The sequence below is a fragment of the Mastomys coucha genome, unplaced genomic scaffold (genome assembly GCF_008632895.1).
Source record: "Mastomys coucha isolate ucsf_1 unplaced genomic scaffold, UCSF_Mcou_1 pScaffold15, whole genome shotgun sequence".
NCBI classification, from domain to species: domain Eukaryota; kingdom Metazoa; phylum Chordata; class Mammalia; order Rodentia; family Muridae; genus Mastomys; species Mastomys coucha.
This window is the reverse complement of record NW_022196897.1, coordinates 114911252-114924001: the sequence shown is the minus strand read 5'-3', so window position 1 is coordinate 114924001 and position 12750 is coordinate 114911252. Positions and strand designations below refer to the sequence as shown.

The 12750-nt window shown below is 44.1% G+C and overlaps 1 protein-coding gene across 1 annotated transcript; it reads left to right on the top strand.

Annotated features, from left to right (window-relative positions):
• Positions 1 to 1602: 1602 nt before the first annotated feature.
• Il1b (interleukin 1 beta) lies at positions 1603 to 8247 on the top strand. The gene is made up of 7 exons (XM_031371871.1): positions 1603 to 1668; positions 2214 to 2275; positions 2897 to 2945; positions 4524 to 4722; positions 5261 to 5428; positions 6722 to 6852; positions 7588 to 8247. The coding sequence occupies exons 2-7, from the start codon at positions 2229 to 2231 to the stop codon at positions 7795 to 7797; spliced, it is 804 nt and encodes a 267-aa protein (XP_031227731.1). The 5' UTR covers positions 1603 to 1668; positions 2214 to 2228; the 3' UTR covers positions 7798 to 8247.
• The last annotated feature ends 4503 nt before the right edge of the window (positions 8248 to 12750 follow it).

Here is a 12750-nt window from a genome sequence, read left to right as displayed (position 1 = left end):
TGAGAACTGACCGTCAAGTTTGACTAACTGACCATTAGTTTGCTAATCAAACTCAAATGAAACTGAGACCCTGAACCATCTTCAGATCTCAAATCAAATGTAGAGTTAGTCAAAGATGGGATTCCTTGGTTTGCTTTCCTGAAACTGTGATACTGAGAGCCAAATTAGGCCAAAGAAGGCTGCCTAAAGTAAACCTTGTTTCATAGTAGAGCCTTGTCTATTCCTGCTTCCAATTCTCTCTGTAGATTTCCCTTTAATACTGCAGAATAAGCTCAGTAACCAAAACATACTAAATACAAACTCATCTGAATGAACACATTGCCAAATTTCCACTCACTCATACTAGCCCATACTGCTAACATTCATATGCCAGGCACTGTGCTACACCACACTCTAATAGAGTCCACAGACACTCTGAGAGCTCAGAGAATGAGCTAGGTTTCCACTGAGGATTCTGCTGTACTGTAGATGTGTCCAAGAGACTGTAGGCACCATTCATATGACCTGGTTGTTCATTCCATCCAAGCAAGAAGAGCTCCCTTGGGTGGGTGCTCTGGGCTCCCTGAGTTAACAGTCTAGTGATGCTTGATATTACCAAGAGACTTGGTCTCCCCAGATCTTATAGAAACAAGAATTTTCCAAAGCAATTTTTTTAGGCAAAGACTATCTCTTCACTTTTTGAGATGGACTGTGATCATGAACATGCAGATGCCTCATTCATCCCTTTGCATGGTGCAACTTAATTCAAGCTCATTCTGCTGACCACCTAGCTAGCATTGACATGGTTTCAACATGAGACTGGCTATGGTATTATAAACACCCTGGCAGGGTAGGAAGGTGGGAGTGGGTGGGTAGGTGGGTAGGGAAGCACCCTCATAGAAGCAGGGGAAGGTGGGGGAGGAAATAGAGGGTTTCTGGAAGGGAGAGCTGGAAAGGGTATAACATTTGAAATGTAAATAAAGAAAATATCCAATAAAAGAAAAATAAGCACCCTGGCATTATCAGATTGCCTAAGCCTGCTTCTAGGGTTCCCCGACCCTATGACAAGCCTACACAGATGCCTGAATGCTGTGTGTGCCCTGACCCATGCAAGGAAGCGCAAGTGTCTCTCCAGAAGCCCCTGCTAACACAGTTGATGGAGAGCACAGTAACATCATCCAGTTAACCAAACTCCAGCTGGGAAGCTCCCTCAGCTTAAGCACAAGGAGGCAAGAGAGGTGACACACGTGTGGGTGTGCATGTATGTGCCCTCCTCTGTTCAGCACATCCTGACTTAAAATGTACAGCCAACCCAGGAAAACCCAATATTTTTAACATTGACACCATCTGCACAATTGTCCAGGGGGAAATAATGCCTGTTTCCACCATGATGACACACTCGCAAATGTGTCATTGTCTGCCACTCCCTGTACTTCCAGGGATTAGAAATTATTTCGGGGTAACAACAGCCTCTTCCCCTAACAATTCCCATCAAGCTTCTTCCCCCTCCCCCAACCTTCAGTTTGGTTGTGAAATCAGTTAACCCAAGGGAAAATTTCTCAGCTCTTCACTTCTGCTTTTTAAGGCTATAAAACAAGGGAGGGAAAACTGGTGGACAACAAACCCTGTGGTGGTTCGAGGCATAATAGGCTGATCTGGGCTCCTCTCCGGCCAGGCTTCCTTGTGCAAGTAAGACTTACCTCTCAGAAAAAGGGACCCCCTCCTACTCCCCACTGGTGGGCTTTGGGTTTTTTATTTATAAAAAGTAGCTGTAAGTCCATGGTTTATGAAATGCTCTGGAAATGAATACTGTTTGTATAGCAGCCGACATCTAAAAGGTAACTGGCTCCTAGAAGCTTTTCTGTTGGGGTTTGGCTCAGCTGTGGCCTTCCTCTAGAGCAGCTTCCTAATGCTGTTTCCTGGGTTGTATTGACCTCCCCCAATCTAAAATCCTTTTCATTGTTACTTCATAACTGCAATTTTGCTACTTTTATAAATGGTAATGTAAATATCTGTGTTATTCAATGGTCTTAGGCGACCCCTGTGAAAGGGTCGCTTGACTCCAAAAAGACCACTGTACTAGGCCCATACATCAGCTCCTCCATTCATTCATTCCTCAGAGAATCAGTTTAGCATGCCTGCCCCGAACTAGAGCTGAGAGAAACACAAATGAAGGTAGACCCACCCTCAGGGAGCTAAGGCTGGATGCCCACTCACTTTCTCTCTTCACACAGGTGTCTGAAGCAGCTATGGCAACTGTTCCTGAACTCAACTGTGACATGACACCCTTTGGCAGGTCAGTGGGAACTGGAGAGTGGTCATGTGTCCAGCCCTCTGCTTTCAGGAATGGAGGGAGGCTTGTCTACTTTCAGAGGCCAAAGTGTCCCCAACTCATCTCCTTCAGTGGCTATCAGAGTTCAAGCAACCTAGCTTAAACACTGATTTCTCCACTCCCAAGCCTAGCCTGGGGACTTAGGTGATGTCACTACAGGGACTCCTGCAGATGCAATGGAAAGAAAAACTTTCACGTGGACAGTATAGGAGACCCTGTTGGGCTTTAGGCTTTTTATTTATAAAAAGGAGCTGTAAGTCCATGGTTTATGAAACACTCTGGAAATGAATACTGTTTGTATAGCAGCAAAGTCTGGCTTGTAAGTGAGGGCATTGAGCTCAGACTTCAGCTAATTCTGCTGATCTAGAATTTAGGTGTCAGAAATCAACAGAGAGCACCCAGAGGACCCACCTACCTGGCCCAGAATCTGCTTCTAGACTGTGGCTTACGTAACACTGTAGAACTTGCCAGAAGTCTTTGGGAAGTTTTGAGTGTCATACTATGTGTGGTTTTATTAAGAATGAAAATCTGTCTGATCCATATTGATAAAGAGCTATCACTTGACTGTGTCTGTTTTCATTACAGTGATGAGAATGACCTGTTCTTTGAGGTTGATGGACTCCAAAAGATGAAGGTGAGACTCTGAGCTTGGCTCCCACCCTGTGGAGGGACTGTGGCATGGGAAAAGCCCCAAACAGGGGGAGGGTTACAGGACTGCCTTCCAGGCTACTTTGTGATGGGATTAATTTGCCTCTTTCAGTGACACAAGGCAACCCACACACTGACCTGGGTCCCACACAGCTTCCATTTACCATAGCCACACACCAAGGCTTGCTGATGGCAATTATGGTGTTTTATGCTAAGAAGACAGTCAGGTCTTCAACATACATTTAGTCCTCCCTTCAGAGATTAATCTAATCACTTAAATCAAATTCTAGATCCTGAGAGAATGCCCTTCAGGATTAACATATCTTTTTTTTTCTTTTTTTCTTTTTTTTTTTTTTTTTTTTTTTTTTTTTTTTTTTTTTTTTTTTTTTTTTTTTTGTCTGCCAAAGAATATTTTCCTATGTTCTTGGGGAGGAGATGAAGATAATAAGAAATAAGTGATATAAACAAAAAGTTAGTTAGGATTTTTCTAAATAACTTGTGGCCTTAGACAAGACCTTTAATCACTGTGTGATCTTAGACAAGTCCCCACTGTGTCCTTTGGGCTTTCATCTCAGAAACACAGGCTAGAAGATCTCTGAAATATTGGCATTCTGCAACAACCTTCCATTCCGAAATGTTTTCATCTGGGGCTTGCCAAGTCCATTCTACCCCAAGGGCATTTTCCAGACTTGCTCTCATGAAAATCCATGTTGCATCCCAGCCTGTCCCTTCCTGTGATGATTGAGAAAGCTCTAATGCCACATGGCATCAGTCCAGCCACGTCTTTGCCCGACTCAGGAGGTAGCTGCTTCTCTCAGACCTTTTCTCAAGTCCTCAACAGTCTCCCCTAGCTATAAAACCTAGTCCTCAGCTTACATGAACATATTTTAAGACCACTATAACTGGTTCTCTCAGCCTTGAGTGAAGCCTCTCACCTTCTCAGCTACTCTCTGGCCCCCACTGCCTGCTCCAGAACCTGGCTTTTACTGGGAGCCTCTACTCTGGACAGAAACTTCTCTCCCAATCAACCTTTCCTTCGCACTATTGAAACTATCTATCCTTGTCCTTCAAGCTTTGAAACGATGATCATGCTTCAAGGCAACTTTGGCTAGGCCTCAGCATGGTGTTTCTCCAAAAAACAGGAAGGTGGTGGCATATTTTACAAACAAAAGCTGCCAAACGCCTATGAGGAAAGAGTGTATGAAAAGCCATTGAGAGTCTGTTGGGTGATCTCAGCTGAATGGAAGACAACATGAACATACTGCACGATGTTCGAGCAGCAAGGACACCAGAAGATGGAAGGTTTAAGTAGGGTCTAATTATACAGTGAGGCAAGGTCTGTACGAGAAAGATAAAGTAGAAATGAGGTTTACTATAGAGAATGCCAGGAAGCCTGTGTTTGGTTGCCATGTACCCCTGAGTAAGCCAATTAAATTCTCTGGGCTCCAGAGACATGGGGATTGTGGTTAAGAACTTATCTCCAGGGCCCTTGGTGTTCTCTGGGTTACTATAGGAGTTCCCTGGTCCGATGACTTGATGTACTCACTGCCTGGTTTCTCCACAGGGCTGCTTCCAAGATGACCTGGGCTGTCCAGATGAGAACATCCAGCTTCAAATCTCGCAGCAGCATATCAACCAGAGCTTCAGGCAGGCAGTGTCACTCATTGTGGCCGTGGAGAAGCTGTGGCAGCTCCCTGTGTCTTGCCCATGGACCTTGCAGGAAGAGGACCGAAGAACCCTGTTTTCCTTCATCTTTGAAGAAGGTACTTAATGAGGGCTAAGCACAGACAGCAGACCTTCACTCTGGTCCTTTCCAGTCCACCTCTTAGCAGTCAACTTGCCTCAAGTACAAGACCCTTAGTACTAGACATTCCAACCATTAGAAGGAAACCTCCACACAAATCAGTTCTATCTTGAGCTGATTCGCTTAAAAGAAGACTTTAATGATGCTTACACTTGCATCTCAACCATTGATTCGCCAAGTACTTTGGCTTACACCAGAGCTTGCAAATCTCATAATCTCCCTGTTGATCTGGTCTTATTACTGGCATCATTTCATGCAAGTACCACTACTGCTAGTTCATGGTGAATGGTTGTAACACTGAAGCTTATCTCACGATGCCAAATCCAATGTTCTTGCCCAGCCCACTCCCAATTTCTTTATACCCCCACTAAGACTAGAACAGAGTCTTGACTGTGCATGCTTAGATGTTGCTCAATAAGCCAAATTCTGCTGCTTCACTTCATGGTGCTTGCATTTCTAATTATCTGCCTAAACAACATCTGCTCTGTGACTTTCAGAGCCCATCCTCTGTGACTCATGGGATGATGATGGCCTGTTAGTGTGCGATGTTGCCATTAGACAGCTGCACTGCAGGCTCCGAGACGAACAACAAAAAAACCTTGTGCTGTCGGACCCATGTGAGCTGAAAGCTCTCCACCTCAATGGACAGAATATAAACCAGCAAGGTAAGTAGGAACATCTTGGTTTCCCTTTCTGGCCTCCTGGCAGCCTACTAGGTCCCTGTGTTTTAAGATGGAGCACTATGGTCAATATATATGAAAAGAAAGGAAAGGAAAAGGAAAGAAGGAGAGAGAGAGAGAGAGAGAGAGAGAGGAGGGAAGGAAAAAAAGGACCATTTTCCAGCCTAGTCATATAGGGATAACACATTAATTGTGAAGTCATTTGATGGACATGCGATAACTGCCTGTGGATTCTTTTTCCCTCATTTGAGGCTGAAATGTGAATGGTAGAGAGTTGATATGTCCATTTTTGTTCCCAGTCCTGTTCCTTGTGCTGATATTCTTCCCACCAATACCACATGGTTCCTTGTAGGGGGGTTTGCTGACCATCAGGAACATACATCTCTCTTCCATAGTAACAAGCATTCCAAGTGCAGTCAGGGCATCTTTAGATGATGAGATGGACCTGGCACCACGCCACCATAGCTGAGAGGACAAGAGCTAACAGCAGCAGTGTGTGTGTCTCCTTTTAGCTTCTGATCGTAGAAGCTTTGGAGGGAGCTGTGTGAGCTGAGCACAGTGATATCACTTCTATAATCCTGGGTACTAGGAAACTGAGGCAGGAGGACTGAAACTTTGAGATCAGCCTGGGCAACTCAGCACAACTGCATCAACATCAAAGTGAGAAAGAACTGGGGGCTCAGCTGAGCAGTAGATGGCCTGCCTAGTATTCTGCTCTGGCCCAGGTGAAGAGAGTCTTATTTCTTATGACTTTTTATAAAGAGTAATTCTTATTTCTTGATAAAGTCATAAAAGCAGCCAGAGGCCTCCAGTTGAGGTGCTGTGGCTGAGATCCAAATGGGGGGTCTCTTTTTTTGAAGCCACTCTCCCCAGCTAAGACAGTTCTACAATCCTACTTCTCTATTTTCCTCAAAATGTGCTGGACCCTGAGTCCTTTTAGGAGCACAACTTTGTTTTCATAGCAAACAAATTGTACTTCTCCTGTAGACAGGCACACAGCCTGCCAGTCACACAATAGCTTCATTCCTTAGAGCTAAATAACTAGACACCTTTCATTTTTCATTGCTGCCCCTAAGAGGGCCTGGGGGAATCCTGGATCAGCCCACTGACCTTGCTACTGTCTATGACTATGACTGTCTAGCACTTCTAGTCCTTATCTTGTGTCTGAGGAAAACTGGGTACCCAGGGAGGACTATATGGGTCTTGCCTGTCATGTTTAATGCTTGAGCCCATCCTGTACTGCTAGACCCTTGACCCAGACTCTTTTCCTTTCTCCAGTGATATTCTCCATGAGCTTTGTACATGGAGAAACAAGCAATGACAAAATACCCGTGGCCTTGGGCATCAAAGGAAAGAATCTATACCTGTCCTGTGTCATGAAAGATGGCACACCCACACTACAGCTGGAGGTGAGTCCATCAGAAGCTGCCCTGATTGCTCTCCTAAAGACTCTCTGCCTTTGCTCACTTCTCAGGCATCCACCTGCCTGACCCACCAGAAAACATCGAGATCTTGACAATTTACATAAATATAGAATAAATTAGCATAACTTTTAAGTGCACATAAACCTCACTGCCACCATGGGTAACCAACCCTTTTTGATGCTGTTGTCATGTCCGGCCACCGTTATCACCCCCAACAGAACTCAAAGCAGTCAAGGATGAAAGAGTTGTATATGGTGCCAGTTTTCCCCATTTGACAGAGGACATTTGGAGAATGTAGTGAAGGGGTTTGCTATCAATCCTCAGACCTCTCCTGGCACTTACAGCATTCCTAACAAAAGCTCCATTCACGAGCTGATGCCATTCTATCCAGGGCTTTAGGGGGAAATGCGACAAAAATATCTGGAAACTAGGTACTCTTGGAAGCTTTAATATAATTCTCATCTATATGATCTTCCCTTAGGATTAGAAAAAAAAACAAAGGGTTCCTTCAGCAATTATAGAAAGATGGAACTCAGCAGTAAAGAATGTGGCCTCAAGTCCTACAACTTCTTTTTCAATATCCTCTCCAGCAGCCCTGAGAAAATGTCAGCTGTGATAGCTTTATCTTTTCCATCACACACACACACTCAGACATAGACACACACACACAGAGACATAGACACAGACATGAACACAATTCTTCTTTCTATTTTTCTGCAGAGTGTGGATCCCAAGCAATACCCTAAGAAGAAGATGGAAAAGCGGTTTGTCTTCAACAAGATAGAAGTCAGGTCCAAAGTGGAGTTTGAGTCTGCAGAGTTTCCCAACTGGTACATCAGCACCTCCCAGGCAGAACACAAACCTGTCTTCCTGGGAAGCAACAATGGTCAGGACATAGTTGACTTCATCATGGAACCTGTGTCTTCCTAAAGTACAGGCTGGACTATTTCTAATGCCTTCCCCAGGACATGTTAAGGAGCCCCCTTGGTGCGAATGAGCAGACAGCTCAGTCTCCAGGGGAATCCTTAGTCCTCTGTCAAGCCAGATTGCTCAGAGCCATGAGAAACCATGGCACATTCTGTTCAAAGAAAGCCTATGTTTTCCTCCTTGCCTCTGATGGGCAACCACTTACCTATTTATTTATGTATTTATTGGTTGGTTGATCTATTTAAGTTGATTCAAGGGGGACATGAGGCAGCATTGTCTACAAAAGAATCTAGTTGTCAATGTGTGTGGGATAAATTGAATTTGGACCAGTGGACAGCCCGCACTGAGTTCTTTCATTGAAGCTGAGAATAAATAAGTTCCTATTATGTGGATGAGAATGTTTATGAACGAAGCACTAACACGTTTGGATAAAATAAATTTCACTAAAACAAAAAAGTGTTCTGCCTGGCTGTTGACTTCTCTTAGAGCTTGTACAGGAAGGAAAAGAGAAATTGGGCCATAAGAATCCTCACTAGAGGTCAAGAAGCCTGTTCCTCACAGCTGAGGGCAACAAAGTACCCTAGACACATCCTTGTGCCTAGATCTAAACCTTCTCACTCGCCCTCCAAGTGTTTCTCTCTCTTTCTTTCTTCCTTCCTTCCTTCCTTCCTTCCTTCCTTTCTCTCTTTCTTTCTTTGTTTCTTTCTTTCTTCCTTCCTCTCTCTTCCCCCCTCTCTCTTTCTTTCTCAAGGATATTTGAGAGCTGGGGATATAACCAGTAAAGTGCTTTATCATATAAGCAGGACACCTGAATGAGATCCCCAACAACCATATTAAAACCCTGGCATGGTGGCACACTCATGCCTGTAATCCCAACACTGGAGCTGTGGGAACAGGAAGATCCCTGGGGCTTGACAGCCAGCCAGTCTACTGGGTATTCACATCTAGCAAAGGACCTGTCTCAAAAGTTAAGGTGGAAAATAATTGAGGAAGACAACTGATCTCTGGTCTCCACCCCTACACCCATGTGAATGCACACACACACACACACACACACACACACACACACACAGGGATTTTCACTACACATAATTCCTCTAAAAAATAAGATCAGCTGAAACTTTAAAGGGAGTAAGGTTTGGTCCTAAATCATTTAGTTCACAGACACCTGTTTAACAAACACTTGAGCTTCTAGTACAGAGATGAGTATGCTGAGAGTTAAGAATAAGTTTAGGAGATAAATGGATAGAGAAATGGATGGATGAATGGATAGACAGACAGATATAGAAATTAAGGCAACATGAACAAATAGACACAAGATAAAATATAAAAAGAGTAGACAGGAAGGACCTCCAGGGTCTGGTTTGAGAGATGACAAACCAGGGAGGGTGGCATTTGAGCCAGATCTAATGGAACAAGGGCAAGTTCGAAAAATGGGGTAAAGTGAGGCACATCAGGTCTAGGGACCCAAAGGAACAAAGTCATAGGGATATGAGAGTGAATAATGCACAAATAAAATCAAGAATAACCAGAAGCTAAGTCAAAACACAAAACAAATTACAGAAAAAGAAAATTGTACTTCATCCATTGTAAAAGGATAATTCTCTGAGCATATGAAGAGCTCTTTAAAACATGAGTGGAAGACCATAATGAATATCCAACAAAACAATAAACTTAAAGGGTTATTAACAGGGCAGGCTGATCATAGAAAGGGGAATGCCATCAGATCCTGGGCAGAGCAAGGGTTACTCAACGTTACTCATAAGAAGAAAATCAACTCAAAAGAACTTTGAGATACTGATGAGTTCCTGTGTGACGGACAAAAAAAACCAAAGGTTTAACACACCCTGTTAAAGTTGGCAAAACTGTAGGGAAACCCCATTGTTAAACATTATACATGAAAGAATGACCTCTATGGAAGAAAATGTGATAATGGCTTTGTCCCAGCAACTGTACTTCTGAGGCTGTACAGTGTGTGTGTGTGTGTGTGTGTGTGTGTGTGTGTGTGTAACCTATACGAAAGGTAGAGAATCAGAATTGTTCATTTTACATGGATCACTTGCAAACATTAGATCTAATGCAGTATCAACAAAAGACTGGTTCAAGACTCTGAGATAAAACTGAAGAATGAGAAAAGACCTGGCTCTTTGCATCAATATGGAACTCTCTCCAAAACATTCAGAAAAAGCAAGAGTCAAAATACAAACTTACATAACAGAGGGCAGAGAAAAGGGCAAAGCCACCTAGTGTGCTCATATTTGATCTGAAATTTCTAGAGGATACAAAAGGAAGAGCCAGGAAATAAAATATGTAAGCAGGCACAGGAATAAAGTGTCCCCCCTATACTTTCTATATAGGTTAATCTTTTTTAATGGTGTGAATGTATCACCTTCTCAGAAACAAAATAGCAATGACTAAAGCTTTCTTTCCAAAACAAAAGAACTTAAATGACCAATCACAGAAAAGCAAAGATCAAACAGTTGGTGCTTCTGAGCTCTCTTCCAACACCTGCTTTCTTCCCTTCCAGCTCCCTAAGCTAAGGCAGAGAGGAGGGCAGGCAGCTCTCCTAGCTCCAGGACACCAGTGCAAAGCATGAGACCTCTGTCAGGAGAGGCACCCAAATGGGACCTATTCCATAACAGGGCTGCTGTGAGTGATCCAGGTGGTCCCATAGCCTGAAGACCTACCTTTCCTTGGTTCAGCGGCACAATCCATCTGCCCCTTCAGGTCCAATGGCAGTCTATAATGGCATTTTATTGGCAGTGCCTAGCTTTGTTGAATGCCTGATGGTTTCAGAACACCACTCACTATTTGCTCTTGCCCCAAAGAAACAAATTAGAGAACACTCATAGATGCATTGTCTGTGGATGCTTAACAGAAGCTGCTAGAAGCAAGATCCAGGCAAATCACAGGCAGAAAAGATCAAACCCTATAAGGACAGAGCAAGGGCATTTACACACAAAGAAAGGCCCAGCACATATGCAGCATCTACCCATGTGTGTCTAAGGCAGAGCTGTAAGGGCACAGACCCAGCTGAAAATAGCAGTTATTGGGGGTCAAGACAGAGCAAGGAAAGGTTTCGGGGGGAACTTAATTTTTTTCATTTGACCCTGTCAGGGAGAATATATTTTGTATAACACACATTTGTTTAATCCTCTGCATTAAAATGTGCAAATTCCAATTCCTGGATCTGAGTCAATGACTAAACTGATCCTCCAAAAGATAATTCGATTCCTGACGTGGGGCCAAGTTCTCGCTCTATCTCTGTACTAGGTGTCCTTGGCCTGGAAGAAAGAAAGGACTTCCTGCTACATCAGATGGCTTGGATAATTTGAGAAGGGAGGAGTCAGAATGTTCCTTGAACTCTACTCAGTACACACAATGTGGGCAAGTAGAAAGTCAATTTGTTTGAGACTTTGGTAGGTGGTGTATCACCCCACTACAGTTTCTACCAGCCCACGTGCTGGAAAGTGAGGACCAGGTGCTTCTAACTTTGACCTGATGTCTGAGATCCTGTAAGAAGCAATCTCTAGGGACAGGCAGGGAGTGATTCTAGAGGACTGAAGTAAGCAAGGGCCTGGCTAGGGAAGAAAAGGAATCAAGTATTATCTGGGAGCATAGCTGGTCTGAGAGACAGGGGAGAGGGTGGCTGCTAATGCCTAAGCCAGAGGTGGGGAGGGAAGTCACTGTGTCTTCTACAGACCTCTCCTAACTTTTTTCCAGCCAGGACTTTAGGATTGACCTAACTAGAACATCAGGGAATGAAGAAATGATAGGTACATACAGAAAACCTTAGGTCGAGTGGACCATGTACTCCTACAGAGACACCCCAGGCTGACCTGGAACTCAGAGAGTTTATTGTATACAATTTAAGGGGGAGCCAGGCTAGCTAACAGGTCCCTGTAGGGGAGCATCCTCAGGATTCTGTCACCTGGGAGGGGGAAGCTGTGATTGACAATTTCTGTACACTGTCAGCATCTTAGGGAAAGCCTTGCCATTCCCACAGGACTGAAGCATTAGGGTCCTTGACCTGGCCATGATCATGCCAACAATACACATTCATTCAGGAATCCATCTGTTCCCCCACATTTTTCCTTGCTCTTCACCAGCCCACTACACACATGCCCCAGTACAACCCTGCTGAGATAGCCATAGACATGTGGTTCTGTAGCATGTTGGCTAAGAGTGAGGGTGAGCTGGTTTGGAGTCTGGGGCAACGATACCCACGATTGTGTAATGCAGCTTCCTTCTAGTTCTTCAGACTTATCTCACCCACATCCTGGTTCCCAAATTGGCATCGAGGAAGCAAGCCAAGCGATAAGAGTTTTCTTCTGAAGAGGCCTTAAAGCACTGCTTTACTGATCTAGATAAGCATAACTATTCCATTACATAATCTCAAAAAGTCAATTCCCTACCAGAAAGTAAGTCTCAAAATCATGAAACACAGAAGATGCATCGGCTCCTGGAGAGTAGAGTCAAAGAGTGTCACGAGGCAAGTGAGGAGTGTCCTGGGGTCCCTGACTGTTCTCCTCCATCAGAGGTCTTACAGTGAGAACACTACATCTTCACAGCTATCAAGGTAAGATCTGTGCCTGAACAAGTCGGGTCCTGTGGAGACTGAGGCAAGATCTGTAAGTGTTATGCAGCCACTTTCTTTCAGGTTCCAAGCTTCCTCACAAACTGCCTCCAGCCTCTCACCTCTACCAAGTACACCACAACAAGATCAGCCCCCCTAAGGGGAATGAATGCAAAATCCTCCATCCTCTTACTGAGTGGGGCTCAGGGGTCAGGCCTAGGGGAGAGCAGAGTCCCAGCCTCTACCTGAACATCCTAATGCTATGTCACCTGGCCATTTTGGGTTTTTTTTGTTTGGTTGGTTTTTTGGTTTTTTTTTTTAACTTTTATTGCATTATCAGAAAAGTTACATGATTTCAATGTATCTGAATTTGTTAACAT

Excerpts from the sequence above, each read along its gene's own strand:
- Il1b (XM_031371871.1), top strand. The coding sequence starts at position 2,229 with ATGGCAACTGTTCCTGAACTCAACTGTGACATGACACCCTTTGGCAG. Across the intron at positions 2,946-4,523 it reads ATGGACTCCAAAAGATGAAG|GGCTGCTTCCAAGATGACCT; the intron begins GTGAGACTCTGA and ends GTTTCTCCACAG. Across the intron at positions 5,429-6,721 it reads ACAGAATATAAACCAGCAAG|TGATATTCTCCATGAGCTTT; the intron begins GTAAGTAGGAAC and ends TCCTTTCTCCAG.